Source organism: Micromys minutus, assembly GCF_963924665.1.
Source record: "Micromys minutus genome assembly, chromosome: 23".
Taxonomy (NCBI): Eukaryota; Metazoa; Chordata; class Mammalia; order Rodentia; family Muridae; genus Micromys; species Micromys minutus.
The window spans coordinates 38,264,996-38,283,473 of record NC_137958.1 but is presented as its reverse complement, the minus strand read 5'-3'; the positions used below and the strand labels follow the sequence as shown (position 1 = coordinate 38,283,473).

The following is an 18,478-nucleotide window of genomic DNA, read 5'->3' as shown; positions in this document are numbered from 1 at the left end:
GTCATCCTTCCCTGTGTCCAGTGCTAGCTTTATTACATTTATTTAATGTCTGGTAATAAAGACAGAATATCTTCCCAAAAGTCTTAATGGGTAAATAAAAAACAAAACACAACAAAATCCTAGACCCTGCTCTTACCAAGCATACAACATTCTCTGTCCACTCCCTAATGTCAACCAGGTAGGATCACAAAGATAAAAGGTAACCACTTATTTTGTCTGTCCTGAGAAGTTAGAATTTAACATACTTTAAGATTGGTCCATATCATCAACAAATGAAATTGAAGAGTGCTGCATAGGACTGTCTCCTCATGGGGACCAGCTGCCATTATTTTTTATAGACATTACCTAGTCCTTTAAAATATAGAAATTTGAGAGGGTAGAGATCCCAGCACTCAGGAGGCAGAGGTAGGCAGATCTCTGAGTTCAAGGCCAGTCTGGTCTACAGAGTGAGTTTTAAGACAGTCAAGGCTACACTGAGAAACCATGTCACAAAAGCACTAAGAAAATTAAGAGGAGGAAGTGGATAGGAAGGAGAGGAATAGGGTTTTCAGTATGACTTTTTAATCGTAATTGCTACTACTCATGAACATTTTAAATTCCCATAACATGACCTTAGCACATCTACAGTTAATTATTATAATGTATTCAATCATATTTAAGTTGGTTTCAGATAAAACATCTATCAAGTGAATAATATGAGATAGATAACCAAAGTAATTTTACCCACAAAACAGCCAATCAGAAGTTTTACACATCTTTGGAACTATCAAAACTAAGCTAAAACCATTTGGTCATGATTCACTCTCCTGTGCTATCTGTACTCTCTATCTTGTGTGTTTTAATTTTACAGATTTCATGCTGTCTGTTCCCATGGTAACCAGTTCTTAATCATAATGAGCACCTGGTATATGCTGAAGAATTAATATTTCTTATGAACTGCATACACTAAATTTCTCACATCTGTCCTATCTTTGCAGCCACTGTAGCTCCAGCCCTCCAGCAGAGCTTTCTAAAGGGTCTTTATGACTTTATAGATTCTGTGTAATACATAAATGTGGCAAATTTTATAATAGTGAAAAATTAGAAACATATCAGAATCAATGTTTTAATGTATGTGTTTGTATCCAATTTAAACCTCTAATTTTTAAAGCATTTTATGCATACTTATTGAAATTTACTCAAAATAAATTAGGTGAATACTAATGTTGACTCACTCATCAAACTAGATGATACTTCAATGAGTCATTCCCTAAGATCTAGCTTCCAAAAGAAACTTAGAACATTTTATTTCAAAGAAAATTAAAATGTTACTTGATTCTATGAACATTTTTTTCAAGTAGTAGCATATAGACAATGAATGTATAAAGAAAAGAACATGAGGAGGGGCTACTGAAACTAAGAACTACTTGAGCTGTTATATGGAAATTTATTTCAATAGACATTTCTTTTAAAAGATGCATCTGTATCTCTCTGTGTGTGTGTAATTATGTAGAAAATTTTTATTTACATATTTTATTTATATAAGTGATTATATATACATAATCATGTAGAGAAATTTTAATCCAACAATATGAGAGTAAGATTTGACAGAAGATGTCAGAGATAGGATATGTCCAACTCTCACAAGAACAGCACAGGAAAGAGAAGCTATTTAAGAGCAGCACATGAAAAGTCAGTTGGGACTCAATGCAGTGAGCTCGGTGCAATGGAGTTGAGTTCCTTCATGAATACTTGCAGTTCAGTGCAGTCAGTAGAGGCAGTTGAAGCCAGAGACTAAGAAGGAACCTGATGATTAGAACAAACCACAAGTGTTAGTTTGAGGCCAAGCACAACAATTCAGTGAAAAGCTAGAGGAGCCAGATTGAATCAGTCAGTTTGAAGACGAATTTGAGCCAGAACAGATGAGTTGAACCAGCTAGCCAGAGTTCAGAAAGAACTAGAAAAGATAGCCTTATTCATCAGTAAACCTCTAAGATGACAATGAAATTAAGCAAATAAAAAGTACTATTACATGTGGTGCCCAATGATATTGGAGAAGAAAAAAGTTCACCAACATTGAAGAAAGCAGATATCTGACAGGAAAATCTTAGAAGACAAGAGATGTTTAACAGAAATCTGCAGGAGAGAAATTTGCCTAGGATTATTATCTCAAGAAGAAGCAACAGTTCTGTGAGTTAAGCTGGACACCCAGAGAGACTCAAGAAACTCCAGAATAGTGGGAGCCTGGGGCCCAGATCAAGGACTGACAGAGGAGCCTCTGAGACAGTATGACACCCCAAAAGACAACTTCGATTATATGGACAGGCTTTTCCTGCATTAAAAAATGGGAAACTCCATTTCAGATCCCTTAAGACTCATGGTGGAAATTGGGGTAATAGAAACATTACTTGAAAAGAACCTTTCAGTTTTTATTGTAACTGTGACCACAGGAGTAAACCCCTTTCTACTTTCAATTGCAATCTCTCAAAAAAAGGTTGAAAAAATAACTGTATAATAAGAAAAATTAGCTATGGTAATACAAAGGCTTGAGAGACAAGAGACATAGGAAATGAGAGAAAAGAAACTGCTTAATTGTGAACCTGTAGTACCTAATAAAATTAAGGAACAAGATAGATAGTCCATTGACCCTACACTGATACCTCGTAATGAAATGAGGGAAAGGTGGCCACCCCCAGTAGCTTTCTCAGTTACCCAGGGAAAAATGTCAGAAAATGAGGAAAAGTCAAAAAATAAACAACTTATCCAGAATTCTGTTAAAATACAGGATCTTTAATATTTTTAAACAAATCATTAGTAAATTATGGAATGCATTTATCCTTTGTAAGACAGATGCTAAATACTGGGGCCACCCAAAACAGGATTATCTCACAAGCCTGGAAAGATTTATCAGCAGCTGTACTGGAGGATAGTTCTCAATTACAATGGCTGACATTATGGTGAGAATAAGGTGCAATTATGAAAACTTGTAATGGGTCCAAAAGTGTTAATACCAGGAAAGACCAGTTATTAGGTAAAGGTCAACTGGCTGGTTTAAAACAGCAGGTGCAATTTGATGACTATATTATTATACAGTATACTTTAGTACCTCAAAAAGTGTGGGATAAGGTGAAGGGACAAGGAAAAATGCCTATGTTATTCACAAAAAATATGAAAAGTCCCAGAGAGTTGTTTTCTAACGTCTTACATATATTACTGCCCTCTATAAACAGACAATATCAGATCTAGACATGAGACTTTAACTTTTGAAATGCAAATACAGTGTATAAAATTTCTTAGACCTTTAATAGTTCAATCAGTACCCATTGATGGATGGGTTAGAACTGCTGCTAATATTGACCCTAATGACTATAAAATTAGACAAGCAATTGCCAAAAATCCTAGATATCAAAATGTCTGTTGTTAACTGTGTAGTGGTTTTGGCAGAAGTATTACATGAAGAAAAACCCAATCCATAACCAGAATAATCATCTATTCCTATAAACAGTATATATCCTATGATATTTAAGGTATGTGATCTGCTTTTTGATTTTAATATTTCTAATGGTTACAGTTAAGTGAGTGAATGAATCTCAGAAAAGACTTTGAACTTTGGACTTTTAACATTGTTGAGACTGCTATAGACTATGGAATCTTTTGAAGTTCGACCAAATGTATTTTGCATTATGCTATGGGTAAGTATAACTCCCATAGACTCATATGTTTGAACAGTTCTATGGGGACCAGAGAGTAGAATGTTGTGGTTTGAATATAGTTGGCCCAGAAAGTGGTACTATTAGGAGTTGTGGCCTTGTTGGAGCAAGTGTGGCCATGTTGAAGGAAGTATTACTGTATGCTTTATTTCCCTCTTCCTAGCTGCCTGAAAGTCAGTCTTCTAGCAGCCTTCAGATGAAAATGTAAGTCTCAGCTCTTCCTGCCTCATGCCTGCCTGGATGCTGCCAATGCTCCTCCCTTGATGACAATAGACTGGAACTCTGAACATGTAAAACAGACCCAAATATATGTTGTTTTTATAAGCATTACCTTGGTCATGGTGTCTTTTCAAAAGAGTAAAACCCTAACTAAGACATGATCAGAGATCAAGTGATTTGAAAAGCAGTTGTAGGCAAGTATTTCTAGAGACTTCTCTAGAAGACCTCATCCTTCCATTATTTGTAGAAGGTAGGATAAGGGTAGACATTGGCCTAATGAATGCAGATGTGCAAGAGATAATCCCAAATCACTGGGAAACTCTCAATGACATAACCCTGGAAACTCCCAAAGGGGGTTAGCTTTTACTAGGCAACAAACAATGTGAACCAGTCATCTCCTGTCAGCAATTGACAGGGAAACTAGAGAAAAGTAAACTAAATATTGGAAAGTGAATGCATGTTACAGAAAGAAGTGCCCTAGATTTAACCAGAAATCCCATACCATCTATGAAAATACCACACTATAAAACAACCACTGGAGTGAATATCCCCAAAGAAAATAGGACTGGTTTTTAAAAGAATTAGCCTAACTTCTCAAGGATTCATTGTACATCCAGGAATTATAGATCAATACTTCAAGGGAGAAATTGAGATTATGGTTTATGTAAAGAATAAATATAAAGCTTAAAGCAGGAGACAAGATTTCTCACATTTCCATAAATCAAAGGCAAGGCTGACCCAATTAAAAGAACAGGAATACTGGAGAAAGGGTTGTTTTGGGTTTTTTGTTTGTTGGTTGGTTGGTTGGTTGGTTTGGTGTTTGTTTTGTTTTGTTTTGTTTTGTTTCAGAAAAGTATTATCAATGAGCAGAGACCAAAATTAAAATTGAATAGCATCAAAATTGAAGGTTTAATGTAACTGTAATCTTACAAGACTTGTATAATAAGCATAGGCCCCTTCAGAAGGTATACACACAGTTTGTTGGAAATGGGACATTATTCCTCCCAAAACAAAGTGTAAAAAAATTAAATATGTGAGATCAATGGTCAAATAGGAAGATTAAGGCCTGTGTGGCAGATATAGCCATAAACCCATAGAGAAGAGATCTACTACAACAATGGGGAACTCAGATTAATATTCCTTCAATCTTTGACAATAAATACCTATTTGAACTGACACTATATATGGATATCTTCTGTAATGTGGTTTGATTGTTTTTGTTTAAACAGGTGAGAATCCCAGATTACTAGTGTGGAGCCAGCCATGGAATTTGAGTACCAACTGTGTGGACTGATAAAGATCTAATTGTAGCTTGATATGTGAAAAGGGGAAATATGATCAGCTGAAAGATAGTGGATTATAGAAAAAAAAAAACCTGCTGACTTAGGTCAACCTCTATACTTTACAGATGTTTTAACATCAAAATAGAGTCAGAGAATGCACTGTGTTGGGGAAGAGGTTTTGTGTAAATTTCCACAGGTGATGAGAGACTATGAGTACCATCAAAGCTGACAAAGATCTGATCTGAATAACAGAAGCTTTCACATGAAAAGCAAAACTCAAGGAAGGAAGAGATGTAGAAATATGGCAAGGAGATAGCTCAATAAACTTGCTAAAAAAGGACAGAGCATTCGTTAGACAGGAAGACAGTAGAACCTTCATGCTGAAATGAACAATGATGAAGGGAAGGACAAGCATTACTGAAGGGTCATATCATTGACGCATCTTCATAAGGACATTCAGACTGCTATGTTTTAGGATGAATAATTGTTTCTATTATAAAAAGTTATGCTGTGTACAATTCTTAGTTTAAACAGAAAGGGAGAAGATGTAGAGAAATTTCAATCCATCAGTATGGCTGCTCTGTCAAGAGATCACATCCAAAACCCTTCTATTGACAATGTGATCTGGATGAAATGCAGATAGATACACCTTTAATCCCAGGATAGAGAGGCAAGCACATCTGTAGGGAGCCGTTTGTGCTGCACCCAAACATGGTGCTGGCTTCCCGCCAAGAACTCAGCAAACAGAGCTGTTGCCCAGCCAAGAGACTTAATGCGCATGCACCACATAAGTCACAGCCCACCCCCGGGGCACGTGATTGAGCTACAGGAGGATGCACCAATCAGGTAGCAGGACAGGTCTCTGAGGCATATACAGCAATGCATTTTCTCCCCCACGTGGGAAGAAGAGGAAGATGGAGAGAGAGAGACCACGTGGAGGGATGGCGGAGAGATGCCACATGGAGAGAAGCCCGATAGGAGAGGTTGCGGGAGATCCCACGTGGAGAGAGACTCAGTAATAGTGATTGCGGGAGGTCCCTCGTGGACAGAGACTGGACAGAGAGAACGCTCGTGGGGGACTGCGCGTGAGAGGTCGGCTAGACAGTAGAACCCGGTAGGGGGTCCCCAGCTGAGAGAGAAGTTTCCTGCCCAAGAAGCCCCCTGCTCAAAGTGCAGTTCAATAAAGGTTATCCGCAGAAGAGTTTGTTTTGTTGCACGCCTGTTCCTAGCGGCGGGAAGCGTGGGCGCGTGACACACATCTCTCAGTTCAAGGCCAGTCCAACATAAAGCATGATTAATTTAAAGAAAAGCTTAGGTCCAGTCATAGTAGTATATATTAGTTACAAATTTAAGAGTTTTTTAAGGATAAATGTCAAACAATCTTACTCATGCTACAGTTTAACTATAGTTCATGCCTATAAAGGAACGACATTAAATAAAGAGCAGTGCCTAGACTGTGCCCTTATGGTGCCGGAACGTTTTGAAGGCAAAACCTATGAGGATTTTGGAGGGGGGGGGGCAACAAGACTATATTTTAGATGTCTTAGTTATGGTTACTATTGCTGTGATGAAATTTTATAACCAAAAAAAAGAAAAAAGAAAAAAAAAAAAAAAAACCAAAATCTTGGGAAGGAAAGGTTCTATTTCACTCATAGTTCTATTATTATAAAGTTTATCATCAAATGCAGTGAGGGTGGGGACTCACACAGGACAGAAAGCTGAAGGCAGGAGCTGGTACAGAAGCCATGGAAGAGTGCTCATTAATGGCTTGTTTCCCATGACTTTCTCAGGACAACCAGCCCAGAGATGGCACCTTCCACAATAGGCTAAGTCCACCCACATCAATTACTGATCTATAAAACACTCTGTAGGCTTGCCTACAGCTATGTCGTGTGGAGGCATCTTCTCAGTTGAGGCTTTCCTTTTTGGTGACTTTAGCTGGTGTCAAGCTGACATAAGGGGCAGTTGACAGAACGACAAAAGAAAGATGCGACTCCAGTCTCTTCCTCTCACTTCCCATTGAGCCATACAAGGTCAGCCACAGTTCTCTTCTGCCATCATGTGACATAGCCAAGAAAGAGGGCCCTCATCAGAACTGAGCAAATTCCAGCTCTATGTCCTTAAAGTTTAAGGCTATAAGTTTGGCTTAAACCTACAAAACTGACTAAAACAAGCCTTTCTCTGTTATCAAGTTAGCTGCCTTAAGTATTCCATTACAGTAACTAAAATCTGATATAGTATAGAGTATGAGAACATTCTACTAAGAAAACCTCTAACATTATTATTGCTGTTGTTAATAATAATACTTTAAAACTGACTATACTCAGGCATTTTATAGGCCACTTCATTTAAGCTGCATTGCCATTGCCATAAAGACTGGTTATATCCTCATTATCAATAATTAAGTTCATTCTTGAGGCAGTTAGTTTTGTATCACTGCAATTGGGACAGTTATCAAGAAGAATACAAATGAAAATGCTTATGAGGAAGTCAAATGGGGAGCTCCTATAATCTGTTACTGAGGTGAATTAGTATAGTCATTATAGAAAACAGTATAGAGGTTCTTCAAAATTTAAAAAGAGAACTACCATGTAACTCAACAACTCAACAATCCTACAAATGAGTTCAAAGTGAAAAAAATTGAAAGCACTATCATTGATAAATATTGTATATGATATATACATACTCACATACAGTCTAATGTTTATTGCAGCTATAATCACAACATCAAAGATACTGGACAAACTAAGTTGTCCATTGATAAAGAACAAAGAGAGCAAGGCATTTATACATTATGAAATACTACCATGCCACAAAAGGGCATCCTATCATATGTAATGATGTAGACGAACTAGAAGACATCAAAACAAATACAGCACATTAAAAACAAATGCTACCTGGTTTCGTTCAGCTATGAAAGCTAAAAATTTGATACCATTGAAGTAGCAATAGAATGGTGTTCATGGAAAGCTCCAAAGGGTTAAGGGGGGAAAGATAAATAAATACTGAATACTGGACAGAAATGTACAGATATATATACCAGGAATGTATTCCTATGTTTTGTTCAACAGTAGAGCAGCTGGAGTCTATAAGAATTTATTACTGAAAACTGCAAAATATCTCTCTGAGAATAATCCAAAATTTCTCAACATATAAAAATTATCAATGTCTGAAAGAGAAATATATAAAGAATATATTTAGTTAATACTATATATACACATGTATAAATAATGTGTGCTCATTAGGTATATACAAATATATATATAAATAAAAAATTTAAATCATGATAAGAATCTAGATAATTTATATTTCTAAATAAGTGACAGAGGAAAATTTTGTGACAAGTAGTGATAGTCTGCAAAATAGTATCAGTTCATTATTTTAGATAAAATTCTATATAATCTCTCACCTCAAGAAACTATCAGTTTCTCTCATATAGGCATTCTGAATCATAAGGCCATGAATTTAAATAAAATCTAAGTCTGCTACTGTTCTTGGTAGAGATGCCCTCTCTCTTCCTTGACAATATAAGGTTATAAATATAACCTGTATCCTGGCTTCATTTCCTGTTGCTATAATAAACTACTTTTAACATACTGTAAGGCAACTTAGGATAAAGGGGGCTTATTTCAGCTCACAATTCCAGATTACAGTTCACTGTTGCAGGGAAATCAAGCCAGTGAGAACTTGAAGCCGCTAATCAAATTCAAGAGCAGAGAGTGTGAATGAATGGATACTTACTTGCTCCTTAGCATTTCTTCCAGAGCCCATGCCAAGAAATAGTGGGGCACACAGTCAGGGCAAGTATTCTCTTCTCTAACTCCGTTAAGAACATCTCTCAAAGGCATGCCCACGGACAACCTCTCACTGAGAATCCCTTGCCAGGAGAATTATTTTTGCATCATGTTGCCAACATAATTCCCACCTTACCATAGTTCATTGATGAGATTGGACCACATCCTCCATGAATCTGGATGATACCTAGATCTACAAACAAAATGACTGTCTTAGGTTTTTTACTGCTGTGAACAGACACCATGACCAAGGCAACTCTTATAAGAACAACATTTAATTGGGGCTGGCTTACAGGTTCAGAGGTTCAGTCCATTATATCCAGGCAGGAACGTGGCAGCATCCAGGCAGGCTTGGTACAGGAGGAGCTGAGAGTTCAACATCAATGACTATTTAGCTTTCATATCCTCTATAAACTAATACAATAGGAGGAATTTAGAACCCAAAGGTACTGGAGTTTGTTCATTACATTTTGTTCTGTTTTGAACAACTGCATAGCTTTAGAATGTAACATCCCATCTGGTTACTCTTATGATTAATTATCCTAACACAACTCTCACTGACAAAATCCATTTTTGATGAGAAATACGGACTGGCTTTGGGTTAGTGCTTTTAATTGTGAAATTCAGCTAACATGTTTCCACTCACTTGGTTTGACTGAACTGCTAATGGAAAGGTCTGGATTTTATGAATTCTCTGACACCCACGCTTCACTGCAGAATTCTCATGTAGGCACATTCTGCTTCCTCTGATGGATCCCAGAGGTGCCTCCCCCTTCAGGGCCTATTGGTGACTCATTTCTAATGGTTATAAAATGAGCATAAACCACTTCTTCTTTCTTCTTTAATATTGCTTCTTCGTAATGGCAGATTTGGAAACTTACTTTCAATAGCTGAGATAAGTGGCTTCCACAGTATTCTTTGTCCCTATCACTGGCCAATAGTGACCTCTATTTTAGTGGAAATGGTTTTACCTTAGATTTCTGAATTGAAAGACTAACTTCTGAATTCTGGCAATCTAAATTTTTGATGTAGTCATCTAGGTGCCTTCAATGAATAAATTTTAGAAACCTGGGTAGAGAAAGTAAATACAGAGCACTATGTTTTGGACATTGTTTTGTATTTACTTCATCTTATACTTTCTCAGAAGTCTTGTTATTTAAAAAGGCTATATAGGAAAGATATGTGATAATCAACTTCAACAGGAAGATTCAAACGTCACACTGTGCGTCTTCATAAATTAGTCCAAAGCAAACTTCTAACTTGTAAGAGACTTTCTACTATGAACAGAAAAGGTGAACAGTAATAGCATCCTGTATTGTACTATATTTGTACTATTCATTAGCATACCTACTAAGTATCTAGCACATGGGATACTATTCTACTATCTGAAAAAATTCAATCATGAAGAAGATGAAAATAATTCTTGCCTCTCCATGGAATTTTTAATTGAATATATTTGTTTACCTACATAATACAATGACAGAGTTTGTTTGAATTAAGATAAACAGAGTTGGGATGTGATCAGAAAAAAAGCTCTGCCCCCAGATGATGATAAAAAAAAAAAAAAAAAAAAAAAAACTATGACAAATCCGATGAAGGGTAAACTGTCAATAGAGGAAAACAAATTGACTTCTTTATAAAACAGGAGCATCAGACATGACTGGAATGACAAGGGTACATGAGTGCTGGAATCAAATCAGAAGGAAGTGGAGGAGTTCTGAGATTTGTCTTGAAAAATCACTTGAATTTTTGTCTCATGTGGTGGAACTGGAGTGTTTAAGAAAAGAGTGAATTGCCATTAAACGAAAAACAGACTATTTAGAGTAGAAAGTATAGAATTATAATAGCCTCTTTATTATAACCTCTAACCTAAAAGTGATGTACTAAAAGCGTTGCCTTAGATTCCCAATGAGGACCGGCCCTAATTAGAGAAATATGAGCAACTTCAGTTTAAAACTATTTGAGCCCAAAGTATCCCACACACAAATTTAAACCATGCCTTTACAGATAGACCAAGTCATTAGTTAATTTGTAACTACAGTAATTTAAAATATGAACAACTTTACCATGCACAGACTCTGCAAACTTAAAACTTAGTCAAGAAACTTTACAGACTCACACAGAACAGGTGTGTACAAGCACTAACTTTGGTCTGCCGACTTCCACTGGCTGAAATAGATACGTTAGGGAAAAAAATAAATAAAACCTCTCAAATAAAAACCTTTGAAATGAGGGTATTTTGGAAGCCATAAAAGCAATAGGTCCTATTCCAAAACTAACTGGTAAGAAAGATACAAAGCAGCATAAGACAAATGCAACTAGAGTGAATTTGTTAAAATAATCAACTTTAGAAAAACAACATTGTCAATCTATCAGGTACAACTTGCTTTAATGTGTTTGCCACATCTGGATCTCCTGTAAAATCTTGGCACATTGATTTCATCAGATTATTGTTACTGACTAATGTTGCTAAGGTTCCTGACAAAAGTCCTTTGGGAAACAGAAGTATAAATCTTTGCTGTCAGAAAGATACAATTGTGTTTAAAAGGAGAACCAACAACACAAGAACACTTGCAGGTTATGGACACTGAGTGGAATGTGCCCACAGTATCGGTATTGTTTTTATCAGGACAAAGTCAGTCACCTCTAACTCACCACCATGAGTCACTTACAATGAGAAGATGACAAATGGTCAGTAAGTATGAAAAGACTCAGTCCAGAAGGAACATTTAGTATGAATATCCCAGATAACAAGACGTCAAGAATTTTTCATAGTTAATGCTTACAGTACTAATTTGACATTTTAAAATATTGAGAGGTTGCAGAGAGTGAGCATTCTGAGAAAGAAGGGAATTCGGATTGGAAAAGATCTGGTTATAGCACTGAAACCATATTTTCTAAACCTGCTTTGCACCACAAATGATTCAATATTTTCCAAACTTTCTGATTAAATGTGCTTATTTTTCCCATTGGTTTTTTTGTTTTTTTCAATTAGCAAATGTCATTAGGCACACTTGGAATATGATAACGGGGAGTTTTGTGCTCTAGAAAAGTTGGAAGGCCCCAGGTTTGAAACCATCCCAAACAGATGGCTCCACACAGCTACCCTTTCCCACAGTTACTTCCTCATTTCAGTGTGCTAATAAGACATATTTATGCGTCCAGAAATTCTTTACAGGGCATAAAACACGCGTTGTTGTTTCAATAGTCTTACTACGAACTCACTAAACCTTTTCTTGGACACTCAACCTCTCTTTAACAATAAACCCGGGAAACAAAATTGTGAAGCCCGGCTGTCCCTCAGCCGGGGAGCTGAGAGCACGCTGTGCATGACGGTAGTAGGCAGCGGGGCTTGTGGGAAATGTAGTCTGGCGACACCGCCTTGCTCTCCATTCCTGTAATGGCTGCTTTCGGTAAGGTAAGGTACAAACTCAGCTCCCGGGGATTCCGAGATTGATTCTCCGAGTGTGGTTGCAAAACGCAACTAATTTGCACCCTCCGGGGGCAAAGGAACTCCAGATCTTTATGTCAGATCTCGGGATGAATTTGCTTCTCGGCTTGGTTTTGTTTAGCTATCTCTGTGTGAGAAGTAACTTTAAATCTTGTGGTCTCTTTTTGAACGAACTGTTAGGGAGTGTTTGCTGTACTCGTTACCAATTTCTGTCTTTGCAGTTTGTTCCTTACTGACTCTAGCTTCCTCTTTAAAATAGGCTGTGTCACGAGTAACCTCTTAGCCTCAGCATCCGGAAGTTCCAAAGAGAATATTTCAATTTGGATAGAATTTTACATATACCATTTTTTGGTGAGTCTTATTAATGCCCTACAACTTCACAGAGTCACGTGTTGTGTTGTTTGACTTTTGCCAGATTTATCTGCATTTTCTAGACAGGAGACATGCTAAGAAAATGTGACTTTTACTTGCTAGGGTATTTTAAGTTTGCAAGTATCTTGTGCATTTTTCCCTCTTTCCTAAGATGTACAGCCGACCAGTTTCAGTGTGGTCAATGCATATACTGTTGGCATTCCTGTTGGAATTGCAGGTGCGAGGGTGTTTTCCTGAGATTAACCTAAAATGACTGTCTTTAGTTTTTGTCATCTTAAACTGGCATCTGAAGTGATTCACAAACTCCAGTCTAAAAGATTGTTGTACATTTATATTGTCATTCAATAAAGTAAGGCGCTGTTTTTTTTTAAGTTTCTTTTGTTCCGTGTTTAATTCCTAGGCAAGTTCAGCCCTCCAGATCCTAACATCATGAATTCAGTTTCCACACAACTGGTCTTAGTCCTCACTTCACTGATTCTGATCCTGCCTGTTGTTGAAGCAGTCGAAGCTGGAGATGCGATTGCGCTCTTATTAGGTGTGGTGCTCAGCATCACCGGCATCTGCGCCTGCCTGGGGATATACGCCAGAAAGCGCAATGGACAGATATGACTTGGAAGGACTCTTCTGAATAAGACTTCAGCCTGACCGTTGTGCTGAAAATCCTTGTGCTGTTGAGGCCGAACCCAAGATTTGATCTCTCCTCATTGAGGGTTACAGTTGGCTGAGAGTTAACACAGTCAGTTAAGGGGATGCTTTCATGTCCTTACTTGTTTCTCCTAGGATGAGAGCAGATGGGGGTGGAGGGGGGCTCTTAACAACCAAGAGTACACCAATAATATGGCCCACGCTTTGTATTTGTGCTGCTTGGGAAGAGGCCAAAGTGAGAGGGCTTAAGTCTGCATAAGTATTAGTTCACACTTTCAAACTGTCAAAGCACATGAAATTGGAAGATGGATGTGTTTGCTCAGAAGCTAGTAAATCTACATTGTTATTATAATCACTGCCTCTTTCATTCTGGGTCTCTCTCTCTCTCTCTGTCTCTCTCTCTCTCTCTCTCTCTCTCTCTCTCTCTCTGTTGGTGGGTTGGGTTTGTTGTTGTTACTGGTTTTTTTTTTTTTTTTTTTTAATGGTTCTGTTTTTATCTAGTTGATATTGTACTTAGATCTTAAGAGCCAAAAATTGAAACTTTTATCTCTGAGAAAAAGTTTAATAAAAATGTACTAAACATATCCAATACTGAAATGGAGAAAATATTTGTTAAAAAAATAACTTTCTATGAATTGAGTACCTTCTCCTTTCTGAGATGTATCAAATATGTAGGCATAACGCTGTCGGTTCATATAGTGTTTGGTCTGCTTCTGTCTAGGTGTGAACTGATATATAATCTGAGTGAAAAGGGACCGGTTATGCTGCCTTAAAGGATCACTATGGGAGAGAAATGGGCATCTTTGAGACAGCAGAGGCCTCTAATAGAAAAGCCACAAATATGAAAGGAAATGTATTTGTCCTGCTGTGATTTGTAGACCAGCTAAAAACACATACTCTCTTTGCCCTAGTAATTCCACCAATAGATTGCAAATAGTCTCAAAACCAATAGATTGCAGAGGTTTTAGTTCATATTGTTGGGCTCTGGACAAGTATTTTGGTTAATATGTGTGTGTGTGTGTGTGTGTGTGTGTGTGTGTGTGTGTGTGTGTGTACACATATATATGTATGTATGTATGTATGTATGTATGTATGTATGTATGTATGTATGTATTTTGGATGTTATAGTATCAAGAAAAACTACTCTTAGACTATTAGTATGCAAGAATCATTTCAGGTCCTTATGTTTCAGACAGAACCTTTAATCCCTAAGTCTTTGTCTGTATTTCAAAGGAGTGCAGAAAGTCAGACCTGTAGATCCATGCTAGGCAAGGATCTTCAGACCTTTATTTGATTCTCAAGAATTGTCCAGAATGAAATGGTCTCGGTAAGTCAAACTAATCCATGTTTGCCATGAAACTAGATGATCAAGTTGTTCCCCAAAATGCATTGTCTGGTCTTTCATTCTCCAGATAACCTTAGAAGCCTTGACTTTTGTCAGGAAGCAGGCTGTGGCCAGTAAAATTCAGTATGTAGACCCTTTTCCCCAAGTGAACTGACATGGCTTCCCTGAGAGTTCTGATTAACAGTACAAAGTACTGAATTGAAGAATGGTTTCATTATAAACACGTGGAAACCACATGGGTTTACTGGGTTTTGAAAGTGTTTTATCTTTTCACCCGAGAAGATGCTAACAGTCTTTGTTTGGGTAAACTGGCATTTAATAAAACCTGTGCATGCATGCTTGGGGGAAAAGGAACCATACAAGTGGCAGGACAGCTGACATTTTTTGTCCACCAGCTCATTGCAGCAGATTCAGAAAGGCTGCCTTCTTTTCTTTGCAAGTCTCAACTTCTCCTCTGGGATGGGAAAAATCAAAGGTAAAGCACATTGGACGTCACAGTCTCCCCCAGGTACTAATTTTAGAATATTCAAAATAATACTACAGGAAAACAGTCTTTACTGACAGTGGGTTTCCACAAGTACTATAAAGAATGTTTTCAAAAACTGCCATTTCCTATTTTATCCTTAAAAGCAGAGAGGGGGGAAAGGTTTTCTAAAAATAGCTTCACTGGTCCAAGGAGATGACTCGGTGGTGGATGAAGTTGCTTCCATTACTGAATGCCCTACCTGAGCTGGATCCTCTGCATCCACATTAAGGAAGAAAAGAACCAACTCACACAAATGACAGCACCCTTACTGCCATATGTGTTCCCAACCTCTAATGTATACATTAGATAATCAATGCTTAATATAATTAAAAGCAGGGGGCGGGGAAAGCTTCATTTCTTAATTACACTATACGAGTTTGCTTAAACACAGAAACCTGGGCTATGGTGATGACTCTGTTGATAACATTACTTCCTGTATAGGCATGAAGACCTATCACCCATATAAAAACCTGGGCAGCAGCACATAGGTAAAATCTTTACCCCAAGGACAGAGACAGGTGAATCCCTGGAGCTTCCTGCCTAGCCACTAGCCACTGCCTTGAGATTCAGGTTCTGGGAGAGGCCCTGCTCCCAAACATAAGCCTGACTGAGGAAAAGGTGCACTGTTCTATCATCCATATGCACATACTCATGTATAACACACACACACACACACACACAGCCTCATGTGGCAGATCTTAATCATCAACTCCTTTGAGAATCTGATAAATGCTTTTGATGATTTTCCTGACTTAATATCTATACACGCTCGCATTTTCAGATTAGTTTCAGCAAATTTGCAGAGCTAAAGCCCATCTAGGATTCAACAATTACAATTTTCTGGTTGGCTTGTTCGTTTGTTCTCAAGTTCAGCTTCTTTCCAGTTGCACAGTTCATTACATCCCTTGTAGAGAGAGCACCTGTGGGACAGACAGGTGTCCCGAGGGTGCCTGGCCCAGGGTCTGATGTATGATAAATGTCCTGCTAGTTAAATGGGCTGACTTTAGTTTTAAAAAGCAGAAACAATTAAAAAACTTAAGGCCTTTGTCAATATTTTTGATTTCTGCCTCACAGCTTTCAGGACTTTAATTTTACTCTTTAGAAGGTGGTGCGTAGTGTGGGTTGGCCTAAGGATCTTTAGTTTATTCTAGATGGGATTTTCTGAGTTCTTAAATTTGGAATATACATTTTCCCAAAAATTTAGAGGAAAAAAAATCTTTCCATTATTTCTTAAAATACTTTCTCAGCCTGACCATTTCTGCTTTTATGTTAAGATTCCAGTGACCCAAATGTAGATGGTTTGTTGTATACCTAGCAATTTGTTATCCTTTTTTTTTCCTCTGTTATTCAGATTGTGTCATTTCTAGTGTTCCAGTCTCAGATTCACTAACCCTACCGTTGTATTTTTTCATTTAAAAATTCATTATTTCTTTTTATCTTTTGGCCAATTGCTAAAAAAATAATACATTTGTTTCTAGCATGTCTTCTAGTGGTCACTGAAGTACCTTCTTAGTGACTGCTTCATTCCGAGTCACATGATTCTAACATTACTGTTATATGAATGACAAGTATTTAATGTGCTTAACTGTAGCTTAACAAATGCTTCTCAGTAATGGCCTAGACCATTTAAGGTGGGACATGGAATTTGGCTTCGTATGTTCAGAACAAACCTGGTCCATGACCCACCAGGACAAATGCTTGGTTTTCAAATCACTGAAAGCTGTAAAGACATAAGGAAATTGAGGCTGGAGACAGGGCTCACCAATTAATAGCACATCACTGCCCTGTAGAGAACCTAGGTTCAAATCCTAGCACCCATATGATGACTCACAATCATCTGTAACTCTGGTTCCAGGGAACCCATTATCTTCCTCCAGCCTCTAAGGTGTCATGTATGCATGAGGTACATAGATGACATTTGCACAGGCAAAGCACCTATACACATAAGGTACAACCTTTTAAAGAAATATTAGTTTGCTTAACTAAAAGTTATTGTGTTTCCCGTGGTGATGAGTAGAAAAGAAGCTCCCAGTTTGATTGACTAGCCTTAACTTGATTCTCATGCTTATATGAAAATAAAATCAAACCTATAAGTATCAGCAGGATATTACATTTAGGTTTTCTGATTTTAACAATTTTATTTATCTAACTATCTTCTGCCAAAATGTATAATTGCTATAAAAATGTGCTACAAATGCCATTTAATTTCTCACTGGCGAAGTATAAGTTCCAATGCTTATTTCTGCTGGATATTATTTATGAATGATTGAAAATATTAGGTGTTTCCTCACAGTCTGAAACAATGTGGTGAAATGTTATAGACAGCAAGGATAAATGTAAAGGGCTAATGATGACGTACTTTGTTAAACACTGGGATTATAAATACTCTCTTTCACAATGTTAGTCAAGATAATTATGTTCTAGTTAAATGTGCATAAATCACTTAGCAAAAGAATTAGAAAGTATATTAACCAAGAATGGAGACTATATCATATTTTATTTCACGAAATTTGTAAGAATGACTTTCACTTCAGAGCACTTGTCACTAATGTAAAACAATGTTATACGTTTTTGGTATGACATAGGCTAGCATCCACTTCTTTGCATAATGCTTTAGCAGACAACACCTCTCCAGCCTCAACGGTGAGGTCTTTAGTGTTGGTTTGATTTGCTTTGCTTTGCTTTGCTTTGCTTTGTTTGCTTTTGTTTGGTTTGGTTTGCTTTGCTTTGCTTTGCTTTTGTTTGGTTTGGTTTGGTTTGGTCGGTTGGTTGGTTGCCTGCATTATGTCAGAAGGCTTTCTTGTAGTAGGATTTGGTGGCTTTGCATTGTTTATTCATAAAAATAGTGAAGATTACTAACGTTCTGACAGTATTGCAGTGACCCATTTTCCGTCAGAAGCAATGAGGATTTGATTCCATCGCCTCACTAACATTGGCAGTTTAGGTCCATTCTCCCAGGTTCCCACCACCAACTAGAGAGGTAAACACTGAAAGCCTCCCTATCGTGAATATTGCTAGTCCTGGATTGGTCGGTCACCTTGTGGGCTGCTGTCTTGATTGGGAGTGGCTAGGCAATGGCTTGTTTTCATTCTTGCCTCTTGAGATAATCCCTAACCAGGTTCATTCACATCAGAAAGTGAGCTGCCCCCACACT

The 18,478-nt window shown here is 37.6% G+C and overlaps 1 protein-coding gene across 1 annotated transcript; it reads left to right on the top strand.

Annotated features, from left to right (window-relative positions):
- Nucleotides 1–12,370: 12,370 nt before the first annotated feature.
- On the top strand, nucleotides 12,371–14,037 carry SMIM30 (small integral membrane protein 30). Its single transcript, XM_080936194.1, has 3 exons — nucleotides 12,371–12,403; nucleotides 12,696–12,787; nucleotides 13,209–14,037. The coding sequence occupies exon 3, from the start codon at nucleotides 13,238–13,240 to the stop codon at nucleotides 13,415–13,417; it is 180 nt and encodes a 59-aa protein (XP_080792320.1). The 5' UTR covers nucleotides 12,371–12,403; nucleotides 12,696–12,787; nucleotides 13,209–13,237; the 3' UTR covers nucleotides 13,418–14,037.
- Nucleotides 14,038–18,478: the final 4,441 nt, after the last annotated feature.